This window comes from Mus caroli, chromosome 3 (genome assembly GCF_900094665.2).
Source record: "Mus caroli chromosome 3, CAROLI_EIJ_v1.1, whole genome shotgun sequence".
NCBI lineage: Eukaryota > Metazoa > Chordata > Mammalia > Rodentia > Muridae > Mus > Mus caroli.
In genome coordinates, this window is record NC_034572.1 from 22761665 (window position 1) to 22786019 (window position 24355).

At 44.4% G+C, this 24355-nt stretch overlaps 1 protein-coding gene across 8 annotated transcripts in view; it reads right to left on the reverse strand.

The window, feature by feature from the left end:
• Fndc3b (fibronectin type III domain containing 3B) overlaps positions 1-24355 on the reverse strand; it is a 294093-nt gene that overhangs the window by 203298 nt on the left and 66440 nt on the right. For 4 of the 8 annotated variants that reach the window (XM_029475085.1, XM_029475079.1, XM_021157455.2 and 1 more), the window contains exons 2-3: positions 22134-22272; positions 282-357 (exon numbers count right to left, since the gene is read on the reverse strand). In XM_029475085.1, coding sequence (XP_029330945.1) covers positions 282-357; positions 22134-22244 — 187 coding nt within the window. In that variant the 5' untranslated portion in view covers positions 22245-22272. Of the gene's footprint in view, positions 1-281; positions 358-22133; positions 22273-22917; positions 22945-24355 lie in introns of those variants that run through there. The other 4 variants (XM_029475082.1, XM_029475083.1, XM_029475081.1 and 1 more) reach the window with 3 other exon arrangements.

Below are 24355 nucleotides of genomic sequence, written 5' to 3' on the forward strand. Positions count from 1 at the left end.
TATCCAATACATAATGCTACTCAGACTACCAGGTGACGAGAACCACTATATATATATATATATATATATATATATATATATACACGCGCACACACACACACACACAATATATATATATATATATATATATATATATATATATATATATATAAGACCATAGGACAGAAAAATAAAGAGGAGATATCTTTGCTTCTAGAAAGCACAGGAAAAAAACTTACTTCCATTATAATAAAGAAGAACCCCTCTAATTAGAAGGTTTGTTTATGAGAAAACATCCTTACCTTGGATGCACTGAAGTGTCCCATCCTCAGCTCTGATTGTAAAGGTCTCACCTGGGTTCACTTGGACAAGAATGACCTGTGACAACAGAGAGGCCAGTTAAATCAGTGCCCCAGCCATTCTGCCAGCTTTCCACTCCCAGGAAGCACATGACACCAAATCTTGTACCAGCACAAAATTTAGGGTACAAGTCTTAACCCCACTCAAAATGTAGGACTATGCCTAGTGTACCACCCATATTGTTTATATTATATAACTCTAAAACATGACTATACTGCACTTTTCCCTTGGAAAACACAATTTTCTTTTCTCTTTCTTGAGTTTAGACACAAACAAATTAGAAAAAGAATACACAAAACCTTTCTATACAGAGGAAAGCTGCATAGCACGTGACCATTTGACCTGCTGCTACTGGAGATATGATGGGTTAATTAACAAGATTATAAAATTTAAAAGGTTGGAAAAGAACATCTGCATGCAAACTTAAAGTATAATAAATGGCACAAAACAAACCCCAGCAAACATTCCAATATTTCAGTATACAACCTAGAATCGGTGTTTTCTTCACAGAGACACACATACGTAACACTGAGATAGCTTCCAAAACACAAGATGGGAGGCAGCTGTGCTGCAGCTCACTCTCTTCAACAGCTTCACAGATTTAGTTCTAATCAAAGGATAACCAAGGGGGGGGGGGGAATCACTGCTTTAAAACTCGCTGTGTAACTGTGACTAAGTATCAGTAGGGCCAACTCCAGCTCTGACTGGCACTGTCATCCTGTCTGTGGACACAGAAAAGATGCTGCTGTCCTTCCGTGTTAGCTCTTGCAGGAGGCCTAGGCTACCACACTGAAACAACAGGCAGACTGTCCCTTCTTCTTTGAGCTCTCCCCAACACAGTACCCCTTCCATTAACAGCTAGCAGCTACTCTGCTTTCTGCAACTTCCAGCTGCAATGAATTAATTATATTCATATTTGTCTTCGTGGCTGTTTCCTTCTTTAAGTGAGATGGTAATAGGATAATATATGGCTGTTGAAGCCCATGCCTGACAATACTTTTATTGATGGCAGGAAAACCATCTCAGAATATTCTTTTAGCTCAGGAATTAAAATTTTGTAAGATTAGAGACTAGAGAGATGGCTCAGTGTTTAAGAGAGCTTACTGTTCTTGTGAAGGGTCCAAGGTCAGTTCCCAACACCCACATGGTGGCTCACATCCACCTGCAAACTCCATTCCAGGGGCTCGAACACCCTTTTCTGGCCTCTGCAGTCACATGTGACACAATATATTCGTGCAGGATCACACACATAAACATAAATTAAAAAACTAAAAAATGTAGCCAGGCAGTGGTGGCACACACCATTAATCCCAGCACTCGGAAGGCAGAGGCAGGAGGATTTATGAGTTCGAGGCCAGCATGGTCTACAGAGTGAGTTCCAGGACAGCCAGGGCTACACAGAGAAACCCTGTCTTGAAAAACAAAAAATAAATAAATAAATAGAGTAAAGGATCCTGCAGGATGCGATTTAAATATCAACTTCTTTATGCGCTTTGCAAGACTGTTCAGATTAAAGTCATGTCATTTATAATATAAATCTTTAACTTCCACATGTTTTGTTCAAATAGTAATTCACAGCAGGAGATACTGGTGAGGCATGAATTTCTTTTAATTAGGAAATACGTTAACTGGTAAATCCCCAGGACCATTCAGAGGAAAGCAGTCGGAGTCTCCTCATCCCAGATGCTTCATGTTGTTTTGAAGGATAAATTATTTCAAGACGATTTGCTTTTCTCCACAGTCACTGTGTTACTAATCTTCCAGGCTTCTCCATTCTCTGTTCTCAGCAATGTGACAGTGGTGTGCCATTTTAAGACCTCACGAGGAAATCCCTCTAGACCTCCAGAGTGATTACAGCCTCTCCATTGCTTTCTCCAGCCAGAGGATTTAGTCATCCCTTTAACACGAAAGCGCTTGAGTCAGCTTTGCTTCTATAGAAACATACATCACAGCTCTATTACACTACACCCAGTGAAACAGCACTTCAATACAGGCAGGAAATGAGCCTGGGGGAGGCGGGACAACAAAATGGAAGTGACAGGAAGGTGGAGGGAGGACTCGTAAGTGGGAAGAGGGATGGGAGGACAGACAAGGAAGGATGTCAAAGCCACATGGAAATCTAGTACTTTCTAAGCTTCCTACTTTTATTTTCGTGTGTGTGTGTATGTTTGTTTAATTGGAGTTGCCCTACGCAGGGGATAATGTTTGCCCTAGAAGCATAGCTTGACAAATAAAGCCTCCAGCGTCAGGTGTGGGATGTCTCCCCTGGAGTTGTTGGTCAGACCCCCTAGAACAATACAAGCTACTGCCATTGCCCTGGCTTGCCCACCAGAACTTAATGGATAAGAGACTATTACTGAAAACACCACAAACTTTGGTCACAGGACAGAGAGAAATCAAGATGGTACTGACTCCAAAGCTTCCTCGCTGCTGGCAAACTTTCATAGTACCACATGATGCAATCAACACAAAGCTGCTGGAGAAAGGCCATCCGTCACCTGTCTCATTCAGTCATGAGCCCTACACGCTACAACAACGACCAGCATGACAAGATGGACATGCCTGTGGTTGCCATGCTGGTACAGATGTCCCAGGGACAACCAAACTCTTGCTCATTCTGAAGTCCTTTTCCATAATACTGCTGGACCATATTCTTAGGACCACCATTGACGACTGTGTGGGAGAAGAGAGTAAATGAATTCAGGGTTGTCAAAGACAATCTAGGGCAGAGTCCACTGACTTTTTCCCTGCCCCAATTCTACAAGCACGCGCTGTAAGCTCCTGCTTAGTGGGTTAATCATGAAGCACCTGGCTGTGATTCTATCACAGTAGTGCTGGAATTTGTCTAAGGACTTAAAAGATAAAAGTATCCTTTTCTTTTGAAAAAAAAATGTGATACTTTTATTTTTGATACTTCTATACATGTATACAATGTATACATTTGATCACATTCAGTTCCCCCACTGTCTACTTCATGCCCCACCACACACACACACACACACAGTAATCCACTGAGTCTACTTTATACTGCCCAAACACTCATGGGTGTGGTCCCATCCATTCCCTGGAGCATGGTTATCCTACCAGAGGTCACACACTTGAAGATGACTGAGTCTCCATGCCCTAGCTGCCACCGGCTATCGATAGTTCCTTGACTGGAGGGAGGGCATGGTGAGCCTCTCCTCTTTCTGGGCTGGAATGCTGACTGGCTCATCCTTGTACAGGCACCCACAGCTGCTGTGAGTGCACCGGTGCAGTTCTGTCCTGACCAGAAGACACTGCTTCAGTCCAGTACTCCATGACCTCTGGCTCTTAGAATCCTGTTGCCCCCTCTTCTATGATGGTCCCCAAGTCCTGGGGTAAAGGGAGTGTGACAGATGTGCCACTTAGAGTTGAGCACTCCAGAGAGACTTACAGTCTACATCCTGAACAGTTTTGAGTTGGCTAACCGACATCTACTGCACATAAAAACTTCTCTGGTGAGGTCTGAACACTAATCGAGAAAGACAAAAACTTAGAGGACGTTTTGATACTATGTCCACTTCGCAAAATATAGAAATAGATGCTCCCCTGGGATGGCTGTCAGCTGAGCAGTCTTGGTCAGATTTATAGCATCAGGCATGTGTTTCCTCCTGTGGAGTAAATCTCACTTCTCTTTGACAACCCCAAGTTCATATACCAGCTCCACACAACCATCCGCAATGGCCTGAAAATACCACTCACCAATACTAAGGATGGAAAGTGCCAGGCAAGAAATAGGATTTCTGAAGTGATGTCACACTCTGCCTACCACACTGCTTGAAACAATTTTCTGTAACCAGTGACACCAGGACACAATTCAAAGAATGATCTGGAAGCACCCACCTCTTCTGAAGTCTGTTTGTCAAGTCTGTGTGTGTGTGTAGTCCTCGCTCAAACACCCCTCAGCTTACAGAGTTCAGTGCCTAATCCCTTCTCCCTCACTTCTTCAGGAAGATGACAGATAAATGGCTTTTAAGCATCTCTTCGGATGTTTAGTTCATGTAATTTTCACTGCTGCTGAGTTGCTATGGCAACCAGATTGTAATCTACCAAGCTACCTTAGAAAGGAGGTGAAGCTCACGCCCCCTAATAGCAATCTCTCTCCCCACAAGAGCAAAGCCACGGCTGGAGCACACTGTAGTGAACTGGCTGGAGCACACTGTAGTGAACTGGCTGGAGCACACTGTAGTGAACTGGCTGGAGCACACTGTAGTGAACTGGCTGGAGCACACTGTAGTGAACTGGCCCCTGGGTATTTTTAGGAGAAAGCATTTGACTTGATTGAGAGAGACTGACCACTGTGCCACTGTCACTGTCAATGACAGAGATAAAAATAAAGCGTTGACTCCGCAGCAGCCCAGTGGCCTGTCCTAACCACAGGCGTGAATGAGCCACCGGCACCAGGCCTTGCATCACACAGCCTGGAGAAGCGTGAGTCACATCCCGGCAGGCCAGGAACAGCGAACTTTCTGAGCCATGCATGTCAGTTCTCTTCTGCCTCACCCCGCTCTTCCCATCACGGCCCTCCCCCAGCATAGCTGCTAAGAGTCCCCTTTAGATGCTATGTCCACTTAGCAGAATATCGGAGTAAATTTATCCCTGGGAAGCCCTTCAGCCTCATCGTTTTCTGTTCATTCATTGGCCATTTCCTGCTTTTCGAAGTCAGTATTAAACCAACTCACGCTGTGCTGTCTCTTCTAAAGGGGAAGAGAAGGATCTTAATCACAGATTTTCCTTTCCCAGAGACACTGACACAGAGCCAAGCTGTCAGAGCAGGAAGCAGGAATGCTTCAAACCTCGGCCTACATGGCCTCATCAGAGCTGCTCCAACTGCAAGGGCCGTCGGAGTCAAGAAGTCTGAAATAAGCATGAGGCAGGTTAGCAAGGCAATGGATGACAGCAACTCTCCATTCTTGCTAAATACCAAAGATACAGAAAATAAGACTTAGAATACAACAGAGCAAAAAGCTAATGCAGCACTCTAGAAATAACTGCGTCACCCAAGGGACAGGCTGGAGGAAGACCCTGCAGCTCTTCCTTCATAACTGTCAATCTAACTGCTTCTTACTCATGAGGAAAGAAACAGGACAGGAGGAAGCTAAGGCTAGGCCTGGAGGCAACTCTACCCTAAAGGCAAGCTCCTGACCTCTGCCTCAAATAGACTATCATCAGAAGGAGGCAAACTGCGGTTGAGTGTGGAATAACCAGGTCTCTATAGCAAGCTCCAGGCGGGCTGGGGTTACACTGTGAGATGGTGTCTCAAAAATCAATTAATAAAGAAAAATAGAAGCATTAAGCCTCAGGATGGTGGTGGCTTAGCTGGTAAGGTGCTCAGCTTGTAAGCACAAGTACGTGAGGAAGAGGCTCAGAACTTGCATCTATGGAAAACTCTAAGTGTGATGGTGTGTGCTCAAAAGCCCTACTCCAGTGAGACAGAAACAAACAGATTCCTGGTGCCTGCTGGCCAAGCAGCCAAATGAGCAGACTTACCAAATCCCAGGCCAATGAGGGATGTTGTCTCCAGAAAACAAAACAAAACATAATAAAATAAAACAAGAATATAAAAGGGTCAGGGAGAGGCGGACAGTGCATGGGGAATTACATCAAGGTTTTCTCTAACATGCCACGGCCACCGCTGCCATCACCATCACCTGAGTAAAGCCCTGCAGAGAATCAGTCCATTCGAGAAGCCTCTCTGGGAGAGCAGTACTGACTTGATCAAAGGTGAAACATTGCCTCTGCAGCTTCCTGGGAGTTCTATTTGGTACCCAGAAGATCAAGAGCCATAGCAGGAGAGGAGAGCCTCTGCCACTTCTGCAGCTTTCTCCATTTACCACACTGTGAGGCCCACATGGCTCTGAGCAGTTACAGGTATAAACACTTCTCCATCTGGCCCACATTTCTCATTACCCAGTGGTTACCTTGGGGGAGATATGATAAAGCCTGAAGACTGCAGAAGGGGTTCCCTGTGAAGAAGGCTTCTGTAGCCTGTCTAGCATTTTCCTTCAATTTCACCTGACTTTTGGGTGGTACTAAGGATCAAACCAAGAGCCTCACATAAACTAGGCAAGCACACTTCCACTACGCCATACTCCAGCGCCATAAAAGCTCCTAAAAACTAACCCTTGGCTGCATGAAAAGGACAGCAGCTTCTCTCCTGCAACTATTTTATGATCACACACGTGTTCTTGCCTATGTGTGCACACACATAGACACCTGTCTACACACTACTTGTACATGCATACACACCCATACACACAGAGACCTCCCACAGCTGTACACATACACACCTGCACACACATAAACCCACAGCTGTATATATATAGACATGCCCCCATACCTTTGCACACACACACACACACACACACCAGTACACACACATGCTCCCACACCTGTACACAAATACTCAAACACCTTTACATGCACACACCTGTATACACACCTACATAATACACACACAGCACACATTTGTCTACTCACACACCAGCCCCTTCAGATTGTCAAATCTAAATCTATCCATACACACCTTCGACATTCTCATCTGCCTGGCACAGAGCACAACAGCCCTCAGGTATAACTGAAATAGACATATTTGTTTTCTGAGTCCAATATCTTTTCTCCAAAAGAGAAGTGATGTTTGCCAACAATCAAAGCTCATCTTCATGGTAAGAACACTCTCCGAGGCTGGAGAGATGGCTCAGTGGTTAAGAGCACTGAGCTCAATTCCCAGCAACCACATGGTGGCTCACAACCATCTGTAATGGGATCTGATGCCCTCTTCTGGCACACAGGTGTACATGAAGATAGAGCACTCGCATACATAAAATAAATAAATTTTTTAAAAATACTAAAAAAAAAAAAAAGTCCCTGGGTTAAAGAATCAAGTAAGTAGACCACAGAGATACTACAGGAAAGAAGAGAACACCTGTGATCTTGCCCTGTTCACCTGTCCTCCCTACAGCCAGATTCCAAAGCTTGCAAAAGTGTAAGAGCTAAGAAGCCACAGGTGAGTTCTGCGAACACTGGCTCAGCCGGCTGTACCATCAGCACAGTTGGCAGGACAACACTCCCATTCTGCTTCTCTTTCCAAAGGGTCCCACATGTTTTAATGCCTGGTTTTCTTGAAAGACCAGAGGTTCACAGTTGGAGCACCCGCTGCTCTTACAGAGAAAAGGTTGGAATTCAGTTCCTAGCACGCATGTTGGGTGGCTCACCTGTAAGTCAAGCTCCAGGGCACCAGATGCATTCTTCTGGCCACCATTGGCCACCACTGGCCACCATGGTATGCACATACAGTTGCATATCAACATACACACAGGTGTGTGGATGCACACACAAATATAAAATAAAAATAAATCTTAAACAAAATAAATGATGGAATGTTCTCGAAACAGTCTATTTAACATCTGTAAAGTTAATTTAGTGCGCTGAGGGCTACCTTACAACACCTTTCCCCAGGGTTTTGTTTTCCTTGGGGACTCTAAAAAGTTAACTATTTATCAAACCCATATGGTATTCCAAGCAGGAATTATTAACCAAATTTAATAGACAAGAAAACCGAAGCTTAAAGAACACAAAAGAAATTGGTCCAAAGTCACCTGACTACAGAGCGGCTGAGCCAGGTGTATGGCTGGCGCTCACTGACACCGCCTCCCTCCACATCTAAGAAGCACGCACTTCAGGGCCCTCTACATCTGTACTTCCCAAACCTGATGGCCCTTTTAGACTTTCTCTTTCTTGGCTTATGCTCTAAAAAACTAGCTTCAAAAGCTCTCAGCCACCAGCCTCGGCCCTTTTCTTCTTGCCAGCTCATAGCAGTCACCATGGACAGTCTCTGGACCGACCACTCCTGTGCAGACACAAAGGAAAAGGTTTATCGGTAAACTGATCTAATTATAAATCTACAGAGAATCAGCACACGACTTCTTCAGGTCCAAAGTTAATCATATCTCTAGAAGATCTACTCTCATTCCAGAGTAATTTCATTTTAAACTAGTTAAGTGAGTTTGCTTCCTCGTTTCTTGACATTATAATTTAACCTTTATCATATTATACATACTCAAAAAGAATAAGGAATCCAAACTGCAGATAAGAAAAAGCCATCTCCTAAGCTGAGGATATACCTCACTAAAATGTTTGCTGTACACACAGAGAAAGAGAGAGAGAGAGAGAGAGAAAGAGAAGGGGACAAGGTGGGGGTGGGGTGGGAGGGAGAATAGATCTCCTAAAGTTCAATATTCCAACTGAAAATAAAAAATAACCCTCAGGACTACCCATGTGTCAACCCTAAAAACAAGCTCCCATGCACATGAGGTTCTTTCCCTGTGGGTGAGGGTCAGGCCAGAGCTGCTTTCTCGGGAGCACTTGAAGGGTGTACATACTGAGTCGTTAGCCACTCTCCGCTAACCAACTTAGGCATAACCATGGATCTAAGGATACCAGGATACAGTTAAAAGAGTCAGTCTAAAAGATGGAGGCTTGGTCCCAGGTAGGAGGCCCCACCACGTGGCCCACTTGACCTCCAAAGCCCATATTTCCTCACTATAGAAAGCAGAGGCTACTTCCCCACTGCACACAGGAACAGGCCTCGCCTGGTTAGTATCTATGACTAATACTTCTTACCATGGACAAGTCGGAGTTAAGTGAAGAAGATTAAAGAAAACCAGTTTAGCAAATTTGCCGTGTTTCACGTTCTCCCTAAAATCTAAACTTCCACAGATACTCACTCTGACCCAGTTTCTGCTCTCTAACTCTGGCTCTCTGGTTGCGCCTGTCAAGCATGCGCATTTCAGGCTACGGTCAGCCTCCCTGGATCCTGGCAAGAGTGTGAGCCTGGCATCCACTTGCAGAGGTTCTGAAATCTAAGCGCCTTATGGCTTTGAAACAATTCAACCTGCCTAGAGGCACTTCTAATTAAGATTGTCATAATGCAAGCCATCAATAAAGGGTTGCTGACTTATGAATCCAGGAGAGGGATCCTATCTGGCTGCTTTGTGTTTCAGTTCTTAGTTTCAGATATTTTGTATTAGTATCTTTACTGAGACTAAGCAACATACCACACAGTTTATGCACGTGAAGTATTTTTGGTACACTCACATAGTTGGTACCCATGACGCAAAACATGGCAGGAGATTTCCAACACCCCATCTTCCCTCAGTTCCTCCAGCCCTTTAATGTACTTCTGGTCTCTGTATAAATAGACATGTACTTCTGGTCTCATGGTGGATCTTGTACAAAGACAAAAATACCACAATGCAAAGGAATCCTTTCACTTAACAATGAGTTGTCCAGGCCATCCATGTCATCTCATTCATTTCTTTTTCTCTCCAAAGTAATATTCCATTTTTAAATATACTACATTTGGCTCATCTTTTCATCAGTTAATTTACATTTGATTTGCTTCTAAAACTCTTGGTTGTTCTGCATAATTGTGCTCTGAATATTCATAGTCCAGTTTCTGTGGGATACTAAGCCCATTTCTCTTGAATATGTTTGAGATAACATAACCTATAATTAAGGTTTTTGAAAGATTGTACAGCAGAAGCGCCTGGCACTGTGGCTGTCCTCTCAAAGCGCACTGAAGATGTCAACTCAGATCCCTCAGGATGCTTCAAGCATTCAGCTTTCTAAAACATACATAACTCATTGATAGGTTACCCACCATTCGTGGATGAAAGACCTAAACAATTACACATATGGATACCCTAGAGAAAAACGTTTATACAAATGGATACCTAGAACCATTACAAAGTTTAAGGCTGGGTGTGCTGCCAAGTCTAGCATATGGAAGGTAGAGGCAGGATCAGGAGGTCTAAGCCAGCCTTGGCTACAAAGTGAGTCCAAGGGTAGGCTTGGCTACATAAGACCCTGTCTGTGGAAAAAAAAAACAAAAAACAAAAATCAAAAAACAGAGCTAACATGTTGGGGACGAAGATAAGCTACAGCAGTAAAAATTCATCCAACAGGTTCAAGCCTGTCACCGTGGAGGTGGGGCTTAGATACAATGCTGTCCAGTTAGTTTTCCTTTTTGTGTTAGAGTGCAGGGGCCCCCTCACTAAGGAACTGATGTTAATCCAGACACAGGACACTCCTAGTCTCAGAAGCACAAGGACCTTCTGGCATGCGAATGCCAACATGCACATCACCAATCCTTCTGATTCCTCCCTCTCTCTGCACTAAGATCAAATTCAGGACAGACACCAGGCTCTGCGGAGTGCAAAGGAAAACTGTGACAAAGATTTTCCAGCCTCCCTGCCCCTCCTCCCCATGAGCCCTCAGTGCACACAAGCACATAGCTGATTCTCTGCACATCTAATTTGGGGCCAGCTGATGTACCATGACATCAGTGCAGCACAGTGAGCCAAGTTTAAACTCCATCTGGGACAAATAATGTCCAGGCCCGCTGGGACTTCTCTTGTTTATATACACTGACTAAAGATGTCTTGGTGGTAAATGAACCAACTCTCCAGATTTATTTCCCAAGGCATCCAGAACAATATTCTGCACCCTGAAGCAACTCCCTGCTTAGAGTTCTTTCCAAGGCTGTGCGTAAGTGATTTTTAACAGAACACATGATTTTGGAACATGTAATTAACATCTTGAGGAGAGTCAAAGTCCAAGCTGCCCTTTCTTGATCTGAAACAGAGAGAATGAGGGACTCGCTAGCAAGCGGGTGGGTGAGGGTAAGATAGTTCAACCAAACCCCACATGACACTGACTCCTACCTCCGTGGAAGAACTGCGACCTCCCGAAGACCAGTGAGGGAAGCTTTTAAGGTACAGTGGAGTGGCTGAGAAGTCACAGCCCTTCCTTTTGAAGACTAAAACCCAGTTTGTGTTTTCAGCCTGGCATTACATAAGAGGAATCATTACAAATTCAGAAAGAAACAAATCACCTAAGAGTTCAAGTCTTTTTTTCTTTTCTCTCATTTTTTTGGGGGGAAGGGAGAGGTGTGGTGGGGTCAGGGGTCAGAAGATGGAGTTTCTCTGTGTAGCCCTGGCTATCCTGGAACTCTGTAGACCAGGCTGGCTTCAAACTCAGACATCTGCCTGCCTCTGCCTCCTGAGTGTTAAGATTAAAGGCATGTGCCACCACCAGAACCCTGGCTAGTTCCAAGTCTTACACAGAGGACTCCCGAGTCTCCAATCCTGCCTCTACAGTGACTCCACTCTTAAGTGAAAATGAAGGGTGGGTTTGGAAGGAAAGCAGAGGTGAGAGGCCCCTGTCCACTCACCCACACCCTCAAGGAAGAGGTCCAGTTCTCTGCTCACCAGAACTCTCACAGTGCTGACCTCAAAAGGGAACTGCTGACCATCTCAGGGAAAGAATCATTCCTGATAAAACTTCTGGGACCCGACAGAGACCTGGGCTGGAATCTGAAAAGCCTTGATTCCCACTCCAAAGGAAAAATCAAGCCTCCAGACACTCACATTGTGGCTTGGATCTCATGTCACAGAGCCAGTCACTTAGTCACTTGCCAGATCTTGAAAATAACATAGGGATCATAACTACAGGAACTAATGAAGGGGTATATGGGGGGAGGGGGGAGGAGGAGAAAGAGGAAGAGGAGGAGGAGGGGGAGGGGAGGGGGAGGAGGAGGAGAGAGCGCATGAATATTCTCTTTTGCACATACATACTTGTGAAGACCAGAGTCAGTATTAGGTGCCTTCCTCTACTGGCTCTCTTCCTTATTTTCTGAGATAGGGTCTCTCCCTGAACTCACAGCTCACCAACTGATCAGCACAGCAAGCTAATGGGGTCAGATCCACTTGTCTTCAACTCCCTGACTCCCAAATACTAGAATTTCAGGTGTGACCATGCCTAGCTTTTACAAGAGTAGTGGAGATACAAACTTGGGTCCTCGCTTATGTGACACACCAGGTGCTTTAGCCACTGAGCCCTCTCCCCAAAGCCAAGAGGAATAGTAAACTGTGTAATGTATTACCATGCAAAACTCCATCTAACTGCCTACCTGCACAATACAGATATAAAAGGGCACAAGCCAGGCATATCCTCCTTCTTGGAACTTCCTAGAAGAGGCCCTGGGTGAGATCAAGTCCCAGCCATGTGACTTGCCAGCTGCAAACCCTTCACCTTTCCCCCTCAAGCTTAGTCTAGAAATACGCAGGCCTTCACCTTACATGCTATGTGACCGCTAAATGATGAACTAAGTAAGGGCTTAGCACAGCCTCTACCCCAGCAGGAGCCCTCCGCTATGACTGTCCCTTCCCTTGCTTCGGGAGAAGCAAAGAAAGCAAACTTTGAAATAAAATTCACACTTTGCAACAGCTCAAGTCACTGTCTATAAGCATCCATTCAACTAAAAGTTGTTGAGACTAGAATTTTTCCAGTGCCCAGCAAGCTTACAAATCCCACTTGAACTTGAAGGAAACTAGGGGTCTAAGCAAACACATCTGACCTTTATCTTATCTATTGCATTGCTAAAACAAGAGAATATGTTCAAGAGGCAAATTCAGACTTTTATCCTAAGTATCCCTGAGCTACCCCAGAGTAACCAACACAGAACCAGCCACTGTCCCTCTTGCCAGAAGGTCCTCATCCCTGGCATGTGTCTTCAAGACAAGTTCACTGAGGGGTTGAAGTAGCCTGGGGCAGAAGGACAGTTACTGGAAGGTAGGAGGGTGTGAAGCACCCAACCACAGCAACCCACTTTACAAATAGAAGAGAGTCTAAGAAGTAATGCCATAGGGATACCCACTATTGGTGGAAGGTATCCTCTACCATCCAAGTCTATACTCCACCAATACCCCAGGTCCTTAAAAAACTGCTACAGCTTATATACATTTATAAAAATTTAATTGTGGGGGGCTGGAGAGATGGCTCAGCCATTAAGAGCACTGACTGTTCTTCCAGAGGTCCTGAGTTCAATTCCCAGCAACCACATGGTGGCTCATAACCATCTGTAATGGGATCTGATGCCCTGTCCTAGTGTGTCTGAAGACAGCTACAGTGTATGTAATAAATAAATAAATCTTTAAAAATTTTTAATTATGTCTACCTCCTAGATACAATTTGCAGACAGGATCTAGGAAAATCCAGAGTCTGATTCCTTTCCCTGCCTCCTTTCCCTCTAGCAGAGAGGATGCTAAGGCTACAACTGGGTAGTAAGGAAGAGACAGACAAAACAAGAGATAACTGTATCTAGTTTTAGATTAGACGTTGACCTGAATCTTATGTCACATGCTGTCCTGACAGCCCCATGCCTGACATCTTCAATCAATCAATCAATGGAAATCAATGTTGTGTGACGTACATCAGACTTGTAGTGAGATTAGCTATTACACAATTAGGCTGTGTGACACCTATCTCTTGGGGGAGCTGCTTTCCGAGTGTGTACTCTTCAGTAAGCGAACCCCAAACTCTGACCACACTTGCTTTGGGTTCTTTGTTGTCTGAGTTGGCCCAATTACTTGCAAAGAAGATGACCTGCTAAGGTCTGTCCGTTGTATCCAAAGGCCTCTCTAATCCTACCAGGAGCAGGGATAGGGGGACGGGAAACTAACTGCTCAGGTGAGGGAACACTTGCAGCTCAAAAACATGCTCCTTCTTTCAGACAATCTGATCTGATGATGGTGATCTCTGAAGAAGAAGAAGATACAGCCTGAGCCTGAGAAGCAATTGCCAGTATAAACAAGAGACCAAAGCAGCAGGGAATTCTGATGCTTCAAGGGCGCTTCTAGTTCTAACATTAGGGCTAAGCAAGAACTGACTGCGTGGCCAATGGTAGTGTAAGCAGTGGAAGTGGTATAACCTCAAGGGAACTGAACCCAGGTCACCTAGATATGAGATGGCACATTAGTTGCAACCTCCTTAGAAAGGTATATTTTACATATGGAAAGGCAAAGAGAGGGGGAAAATGATGAATATGTCCATTTGGCATGTGGAGATTCATGCTGCGAACTGCACAGTGTCTTGCTTGCTATGGCCATGTTTGGAGTATAGCATCTATTTACATAGTCAAGATTTTACATCTATCATTTGAGCACAAAATGCCTACCAGAAACAATTATGTACTAACATATGTCTTAGAAAAGTCTGGATATAGAAAAGTCTCATCTTCCAACACATGTAAATTATTCTTACTGTATGATGAAACATTCAACATGACAAAGAGATTTTCAAACCAAAACATTAGAGGTCAGAAATGTGACAGCTGCTTCTTGCCCCTGCATTCTGGACGGCCCTGCCGGGAAGGACCAACCCCTGTACTGTGAGCTAAGACAAAGAAAGCCTTCCTCCTTAACTTGCTTCTGTAAGAGTATTTCACCTCTGCACCAGGAAAACTAAGGTGTATGTTTTACAAAACAAAAAGACAAACAAACAAACAAACAAACAAACAAACACTTCATCTAGGCAGTAACAGAAGGTGTGCTTTAAAAAAAAAAATCTCAATAAAGACTTTGTGTAAAGAATCCTCGTCTTCACCTATGTAACAGTTGAATCTTCAAACTGTTGGCTGTCCCCCGACCGGGGACTGTAACTGAAGAACCACAACAGCATCAGGGTTGGTGTGTGCTTAGTATGGAAGCTCAGACGTCACTCGTTAAAAACAGGGGTCAAAACCAATGAGCCCTAGTTGGTAGGAGGGGTGACAGAAGAAGCCTTTTGAAGCCAGGCATCCCAAGCCTCCTGCTTCCCAATCTGTGTCACCAAGCAAAGCCAACAGAGAGAGGTTGCACTGTCTGTGTACAACAGAGGTGCCTAAGAACAGGAATGAGACTCCCATAATAATAAAAGTACAGTATACAGATGTAAAACTGTCTTGTCAAAGAATCAAATTTGACACATAAGATGGGATGTCACAAGTGAAGAAGTTTAAAATGTTCACATGGAACTGAGTTAAGTTCACAGGCCAAGCACGGTGTGGTGACACTGCCGGGTGAAGGCCATGCCCCCAGGGGGCCAGTTACTCCTGTCAGTCAACTGCTGCTGTCTTAGAAACCCACGTGTGCTGTCAGACCTTCTGGCCTCCCACAGAAGCAGGAACATGCCGGAGTCTTCCCATTTTATCAACAGTTGCTCTTCTGGATTTAACGGAAATTGGGCGGGGGGCAAATTGGCCCATTCCTTCACCAGTAGCCACCAAAAGTTAAAGAGCCTCAGGTCCCTCATGAAAAGGGCCTAGCCAGCAGAGGCAAGAGTGCGTGTGGGGTTCAAGGCCATCCAAGTCACTGGCTGGTGGGGAATGCCAAAGACCTTGTCCTGAAAACCCAAAACAACCCAACAAAAGGGAGAATATCTGCTGTAACCTTCGTGCATATTCCTGCCAACTTTAATATGGCTCTAGGTGCAAGCGCTATGTAAATGTGTTACATGGCATTATTATTTAGGGAGTAATAACAAAGGAAACGTGTTGCTTGGAAATGTTTGGTGCAGACATTATTTGCCTTCATTTCTGTAAATATTTTCAATCCATAGCAGCTGGGTGAATCTGAGAATAAGAAACACAGGGACATAGAAGGCCAATTATTTGGCAAATAAGTCTCCTTTTTTTTTTCTTTTAACTATTACCCAAAAGAAATGCACAGACATTATAACATTAATAAAGTAAATGAAGTTTTAGGAAGAGGAAAGGGGCCAGTGAGATGGTGCAGCAGGGAAGGGCACTTGCCACCCAAACTTAATAACCTGAGTTCAACTCCTGTACCCCCAGAAAGATGGAAAGAGGAGCCGACTCCACAGAAGTCCTCCAACGTCCATACACATGCACACTCATGACATGAAAGCACCATACACACACACACACACTTGAGAGAGTATGCACACGCACAAGCATTCATGTCCAAAAACAATAAATAAAAGATTTTATTTTTAAAGGCTTACGGCATATTCAAAAAGTGGCCAGTTTTTTCAAACTGTTTTAAATTAATACAATTTGTTTATTTCTTTCATCTTTTATCCGTTCAAAAAGATTTCCTGTATGCAGCCATAGATGTGGGCCACAGCTTGAACAAGACAGACATGAACTGCCTAATGAAATGGAATCAGACAAAGTCAGCAGTGAGCTGCAGTGGTGATGCTAGAACTATCAGAGGATCCCAGCCTGCCTCTGCGGCCCAGTCACGCCAGTGGGTTTCCTTCAGCCCCTCCTTTTGAAGGCAGCTCAGCTGCTTTGTTTGCAGGCTACTGTAGACTACTGTTGCCTTTGGCTAATTCGATTGTGAAGTGTCTCTCAAGCCAGACAGCCCAGAACTGTCATAATTACATGCTGTGTGTCCTAATTATTGTGGGAGCTGGATCTAACAATGCCTGAGATAACACACATCAACATTTCTTCTCCTAAGGCTGGGATTCTACACAGCCAGTGCCTCGTGACAGCCTCTGCAGGGGGACTGGAAGAGCTGGGGTATCAGACCACAGACTGGATAAACACACGCCTTTTCTACAGTTGCAGGGAGGTCCTGGTGACAGGAGTAAGTGTTTTTGCAGCTGGCACACTACTGCGTAAGGAATGCTGGCCTCTCCAATCTCAGGGAGTCTGTGATACTGCAGTATACCCAACACAGGGCTGGGGGGGACCAACCACCATAGTGGAACACTGATGGTCAAGCAGAATTTCTAACAAAAAAATTACTGAAAGCAAAGTCTCAAGAAATGAGATCAGACCTTTGTTGTTGTTGTTGTTTTGTTGTTGTTGTTATTGTTGTTTTGGAGGGGGCAGGGTATAGAGAGAGTGATGCTCAGTGGATAAGGCACCTGCCTTGAAAGGCACCAGCCTCAGCATCTGGCCTAGCCTGTTCCATGCCAATGAGAGACAATTTCAATGAAGGAGACTGTGTTCCTGGTGTAATGACCAAAAATGCCCTCCACCCTCTGTGTAGACATGCACACATGTGTACCTACACACAAACATGCATACAAGAACATTCACGAAAGAAAAATCAAAATCTATTGAGGAAAGATTTGCTCATGGTGAACTTAAAATATTAACTCTCCATTGAACTCTCCATTAAAGAAGTTAATGGAGTTAACTCTCCATTAACTTCTCCATTCAGGGAAGCTCTTGAGCAAGCTCCACCTCCCGTGCCCAGCTTGCTCCGTTATGCTCTGGTCTATCGTCTATGCTGGCTTAGCATGTGTGTAAATACAGCATCCGGGGTTGTATTTATCCAACTAACCTGCTCGTTCCCTTCAGGCAAGAGCAGCATCTATTCGTGTTTGTGTCTCCAGCCCCTAAGACGGTGCTGGCACAGAAGACTTTTGTAAACACTTATTAAAATGAATGTATCTATTACTCAGTCAGTCCATAAGCCGTCCCATAAATTCTGCCCTCTACTCCTTGCCACGTGCAATCTCGATGGATCTAAACGGTAGAAAGAAGCAGGTAGCAGTTGGAAAGAATGCTTAACATAAGCACAAGCTGTGCGTCTTTCATGTATCAGGACAGAGGGGAGTGTGGCCCCAAACCATGCTCTGCCTCACTGGGAGTTCCAGCTTAAAAGGAGATTCTGTCCGAAGAGGACATATTGCATTCAGCAATAAAGCAGGGGCCTGTATTCTGATGGCTGGTCTCATTCTCATTTGGATAAGCGAAAGTTGTTTGTCTATTTTTATCCACTACATTAATTATAAGACTTCCTCCCCACTGGATCTTAAGTAGAAAAGGCCCACTGTACACACACAGCTCTACATGAGGTCAAACCTGTGCTGTATGACGTTGTAAACACTTAAAGGAAGAGGGAAGCTGTCAGGGAAGTGTAATTAAGAAGATCTCAAAATGGAAAAGGTCAAGGAATTGGGAGGGAACATCTGACGTCAAAGGCATGCTGTGTGGAGCGCTGACACACTGTGACGAGCAAGCAAGCTAGCGCTGTCTGAAACATGGAAAGTTCTCCGTCTAATATGCCGTCTAGAAGACAAAAGCATGCCAAAAAAACTCTGGCTATGGATTCTGTCCTAGGGAAGCAAGATTTCGAAATCAAACAAGAAAAAAAAGAAAAAAAAAAAAAGAAATGAGAAGAAAAAAAAAAAAAACTTCTCAACAAAATGGAGTGCTACAGGTCAGCCCTTGGGAATGATCCAAGTCAGGGGAATTGGAAATGAGCTCTCTTTAACATACTGAACCAGAACAAGTAGAAGGCGTGTTACCCTGGGCTGGCAAGACCCACAAAGGTTGTTTTGTTTTGTTCTGTTTTGTTTTGTTTTTACATTTCAGAAGGTTAACTTCCTCAAAAAAACTTTCAAACTATAAAATAAAATGCTTAAAAACAAGGATTATTCTCAAAGTTTAAAAAGGAAGACAGAAATAAGAAACATGATAAAGAGACCATTTACTAAATGCCCTGTGCGTAATGCTAGCAGTGTAAAGGAGCAGCCAGCTCAGCCCTGCCCGCTGCGACTGACCCTCGGTGAACTCGGGGATCAAGTCATCAGCTTCTCTCCAGACGCCTTGCTGTTCAGAGCATCCCGGAAGCAGAAACAGCCATCAACTGTCAAGGTGCAGGATCTCGGGCGCATCACCTAGGAGATGGACCCTGCGCGTGTCTATGAGAGCTTCTACGAGGTTAGCTGAGGTAGAAGAGTGGGCTAGAGAACTGCACTGAATGAGCCCCAGCATCCATTGCTCTCTCATGGACCGGAGGTGGCCCCACTGCCTCGCACACTGACCTACCTACTGCCTTGACCCCCCTACTGTTGTGAACTACACCCTCAAACTGAACCAAAACAAACCCTTTCTGCTAGTTGCTTCTGTCAAGTTGTGTCACACCAATGCAGACGGTAGGTCCATCCAAAGGAAGGAGTAGAAGCTAAAGAGATGAAGGAGACATAGGCTGGGGATGTTCGGGGACACAAAAACGAAGGAAAGTGGTCACACAGGCCACTGTCTGGGCAGAGCCACAGTGAGAGACGGAGATGCATCATCCAGGCATGATAGATCTTAGTCTAGACCTGATGAGTGAAATATTTCAAACTGCCAAGCAGTGATGTCACACGCATTCCAGCACTTAGGAGGCAGACTCTGGAGGACTTGTGAGCTCGAGGCCATCCTGGTCTACAAGAGTGAGTTCCAGGACAGCCAGGGCTACAAACAGAGAAACACTGACTCAAAAAAAAAAAAAAAGTTTGTTCACTAAACAATGTTCCCCTTTAAGAGAATTTTACATTAATACCAAATAGTTAACTGTAAATGTTAATGCTTCAACATATATCTAACAGTTAGATTAAGACTGAAACAATCTCCATCATATTGTATGCACATGTACATGTTTATGCAAAAGCACAGGTGGCCTCCATTGCTGTCACTAAGACACAGGCAACTTTATTTTGAGACAGTCTTTCCCTGGCCTGAAACTTGCCAATTAGTCTAAACTGGCTAGCCAGGAAGCCTCGTAGATCCTCCTGTCCCCCACTCCAGTGCTAGAATCACGAGCAGACGCCCTATTCCTAGTGGTTTTTAATACATGAGTTCTGGAGATGGAACTGAGGCTTCTCCGAGGCCCCTGTGATATTTTCTAAGTGTACCCTTCATTTGGAAAAAGCTTGGTATCTATTTATAAAATACATAAATTAGTAAAATTTCCACTTTTAGCTTTTTAGAACTCTCCCCAATGGACCAAATTTATTAAGGCAGATTCTACTTATTGAATAGTCAAAGGCACAGGGCAGGGGGATGCCATGCGGTCTTCTGGGAACACCCCGTCATCTTCTCGCTCTTGAGTTAAGTCTCTGTGGGAAGGAGTTCACTTTTGAAGGGAAGACTGGAAAATTCTAAAACTGAGGGCTCTTTATGCGCTAGCTAATAAGCTACAAAAGGCTGCTCTGGGAGAACTGAATCATACAAATGAGGACGAAATCAACAAAACAGAAAAAACAGGACACAGCAACGCGAAAAGGTGGCTTTGGGAAGCCTGGCTACGTGAGCCAACAGGGGTCTGGAGCTACTTTCCAAGCTAATTACATTTGAAAACCTTGGATTTTAAATGTCTTTTAATTAGTAAAAATGAAGGAGACAGAGCAATGTATCTTGAAACTGCTCACAGTAAAATTAGCAGAGCTTTCCACAAACACCTAGAACACTAGAGAACGGCCAGGGATGGAGCAAAAGGCCAGACTGGCCAGGCAAGGGTGGCAGGCTATGAGACAGGCTCTGCTCCAAGGGTGACAAACAGGGTGGCTTTGAGTAAGCAATGAAACACTATATTTTGGGAAGACAGCTCCAGCTTCTGTATAGAGAATCGGACAAAAAAGCAGAAGCAGATGCAGTGAAAACAACCGCCAGGCACTACCGAGGCGTGCTCACCAGCAAGGCTGCCACCGGCAATGCACCAGCAAGGCACGGACACTGGTGAGGCATGCACACCCAGCGAGGCGTGCACACCTGGGAGGCATGGGCACCAGCTAGGTATGGCCACAGGGCCCAGGCAGTTGCAGAAGTGAAACAGACGTGGCAAGGTATGAACAAAGCAGGCACTGCAGATGGATGATCCACAGGATAGAAAGAAATTCAAACTGTGGACAGTGAGAAGACCACTGTAGAGACTGCACAGCTGAAGATGGGGAGGGCAGCGGGAAGGGGGGCTTGCATGGATGGGTGCAGTATGGCTGTTTAACCTTGTATAAAACGGAAGATACTACACAGTATGATAGAGTCTGATCCAGACCGAGAGAGACATTCCAATTGGGGTGGGAAGGAATGAGCCTTACCCTAACAACCAATGCTTATCAACTACCTGTTAGGTGTACGTGTTTTGTTTTGTTTATTAAGATTCATTTTATTTTTATTTGATGTGAGCAGGTATGTGCATATGTACTCGAGTGCAGTACCCATGAAGGCCAGAATAAGATGGCAGCTTCCCCAAAGCTGGAGGTACAGGTAGCTCACCCACTATGGGTGTTAGGGATCTAATAGTGAACAACAGTGCAGGCCGCAAATGCTCTGACTGGCTGAGGCCCTCTCTCTGGTCCCAGTTAGATTTATTTTGTTCTTAAGAGAGTCACAATCTAGTACAGAAGAAACTAATAAATGACTGAGTAGCAATGTCATACCCATCAGCAGGCATCCAAAGTACGTGTTAGGTACGTGACAAAGACTGTCAGCGACAGGCCATGCTGTGGGGGAGGCACAGACTCCTGTCAGACTGATGACCATTGGGCTTACTGGAATTATTGATATATTCTGGATAACTATTTTTCAACTTTACCATTCAAAAAAACAAGTACGTTTGTGCTTAAGCAATGTACAAAGGAAAAATATTTATGCAATTACTTATAATCACTTTTTTGAAAACGTAGCGTTACTAGGAATAATTCAGTCCCAAGGATGTAAACACAGTTGTCCTTACAGGTTGGTTTGTCCCTCAATGCAGCACAGCTGACCCTCTGAATAGCTGCTGTGTGCCATGATCTTAAGCTGGGAGTGACACAGGAGTGGCATCTGAAAGTGCCGTCACATGGAACCCCAGGAGTTCCGCCAGCGGAGAAGAGCTGTCTCACCTTGGCTTGTGCATCTTCTAATCAAGGTCACACAGATTTGCCAAGCACACTAAAGGAATGAACAGCCTCACAATGAGTCATTGTTTTAAAGCTTAATTCTTGGTTTTTGTTTTGTTTTGTTTTAATAGAATACTAGCTGAATGAGGAAAGAGTTTTGGAGCTCAAAATTTTTTTCAGATATTTTAAAAAATAATACAGAAATTGTACAACAACAAAAAAACTTTTCTAGAACAGCAAAGTTCAAAAAGCAAAGGCCAATGAATCCCCAGATAAGGCAAATATTCCTCTGCTTCCCACACGGTCCCTCAAGGCTCACCGACCTGCTGAGCTGCTTCTCCGTTTACCAAGTGGGGCATCATGGCCACCTCCCCATTGAGCAGAGGTGGCAGTTCCAGGGGGATCTGGTCGGTCATCATCATGGTGACGTACATTCATGGAGAATTGCCCTCAACCTGCTACCTGCAAGAGAAACACCCACGGTTACAAAAACAACAGCAAATGACCTGTAATAAAACCTACCTAAAGCATGCAAACAAGTGTTTCTCTCTGCTGAAGCCCATATGACCCGCATCAGAGAGAACTGTTGCTAAGTATTGCATTGGTCCCCAGGGGAGAGCAGGAAGGGTCAAGGAAATGAAATTAGCACAACTCTCAGACCAAAACCGGGAAGTTTTTAACAAAAGCATTTTATTAAAAACTTTAAAACATGAATAATAGTCACAACCCCAACAAAATGTGATTGCATCTTCTAAAATAATTATTTATGCGCATGTCACATGTGTGCAGGTCCTACGGAGGCCAAAAGAGTCTCAGATCCAGTAAAGCTGTTACAGGCAGCTGGGAGCCTCCCAACAGGGGTGCCTAGAAACTGCACCCCTGCAAGAGCAACAAGTGCTTTTAAGCACTGAGCCATCTCTCCAGCAACCCTGAGATCATGTTTTGAGAGGGCAAAAATAACTAACAGAAACTTAGACATATCCCAGAAGAAACCCTTGCCATTAACAAAAGGCTCTCCCTCTCATTAAGAGCCAAAGATCATTTAGAAGCATTTAATACAACACAGAGACTAAAACATATACTGCAGTTTCTGACTTAGCCATTAACCTGATCATCACTCTGCTGGTTTGAATAGGAATGGATCATTTTTGTATTCTTGGCCCACAGGGAGTGGCACTATTAGGAGGTGTGGCCTTGTTGGAAGTAGCACTATTAGGTTGTATGGAGGAAGTCACTGTGGTGGTGGGCTTGGAGGTCTCATATGCTCAAGCTAGGCCTACGATGGCAGTATCTTCCTGCTGTCTGCAGATCAAGATGTAGAACTCTTAGCCGTCCCCAGCATCATGGCTGCATGCTGTCATTCTTCCTGCATGACAGTAATAGACAAAATCTCTGAACCTGTAAGCCAGCCTCAATTAAACGCTTTCATTAGTAAGAGCTGCTGTGGTCATCATGTCTCTTCACAGCAATAGAAACCCTAGGAAAGACACAAGTAATAGAAACCCCATCTAAGACAGTCACCCACGTTATAAATGTTTCTCCCGGATCATTCTTTGGGTCGAACACATAGGCCCCTTCTCGCTCAGGCACTCTTTGGGCCTTTCTGTATCTGTGACACACCCAAGCCACTTGGGATCAAAAGCAGATTCCCTGTTTCCACAGAATAAATGAAATTCATACTTACATACAAATTAGCACAAAGCTTCCCCCCCCCTCCCATAACTGTACCGTCCTCTGTTATCAGTGACAGCACAACAGGAAGAGAATATAGTACATTCCTAGGGAACGGTAGCCTGCACTATAAAAAGTATTCACACATTTGTCCACTGTGAATCCAAACGCTGCCAGCATGGGAAAGGGGTGCATGTGTCACACATGCCTAACTGTAAATGACTTCAGAAGCATTTAAAGGCCAGAGTTTATCATTCATAAAAATTCGCTCAAACTGTCATATTCAAAGCTATTTGACTAATGAATATTTTACTGTTACTGTTCCAGTCAGTCCAAATGCAACAGCAAATTCTCTAGTGGCTGCCTTGAATTTGTACCGGACAGGTATGATAGAAACAAATTATTTCTTCTCATCCCTGAACACCTCCTTTCTGAATATTACACATGCTTCCCCCTTCATTCTACCCACAAGAAGCTCCCTCCATAGAAGCACCTAATGATGATACTTGTGAGCCACCCAATAGGCAATGTTCTCATTGGTAAATAGGTAAAAAGTTACACTATCCATCCCAGCGCCATGTGGACTAACTAATTATCCGAGAACCAAACAAGGAAGCACGATTGCCCAACTGGGGGACAAAACACAAGAGCAGTTTAAACAGCGCCATTCTCTCTTATGGACCATATGTTATGGGATGTGTCCTCAGCTCCTACGCAAATGAAAATACAGCCCCAAGACCGGTGGTCTGGACTCCGACACTAAAACCAAGATAAGACCACAGACGCTCTTACAACTTAACTGTGACTCTAACCACGTGCGGAGGAAGGAACACTTCTGTACATGCCCACATTATTTCTAATACATTTAACTTTA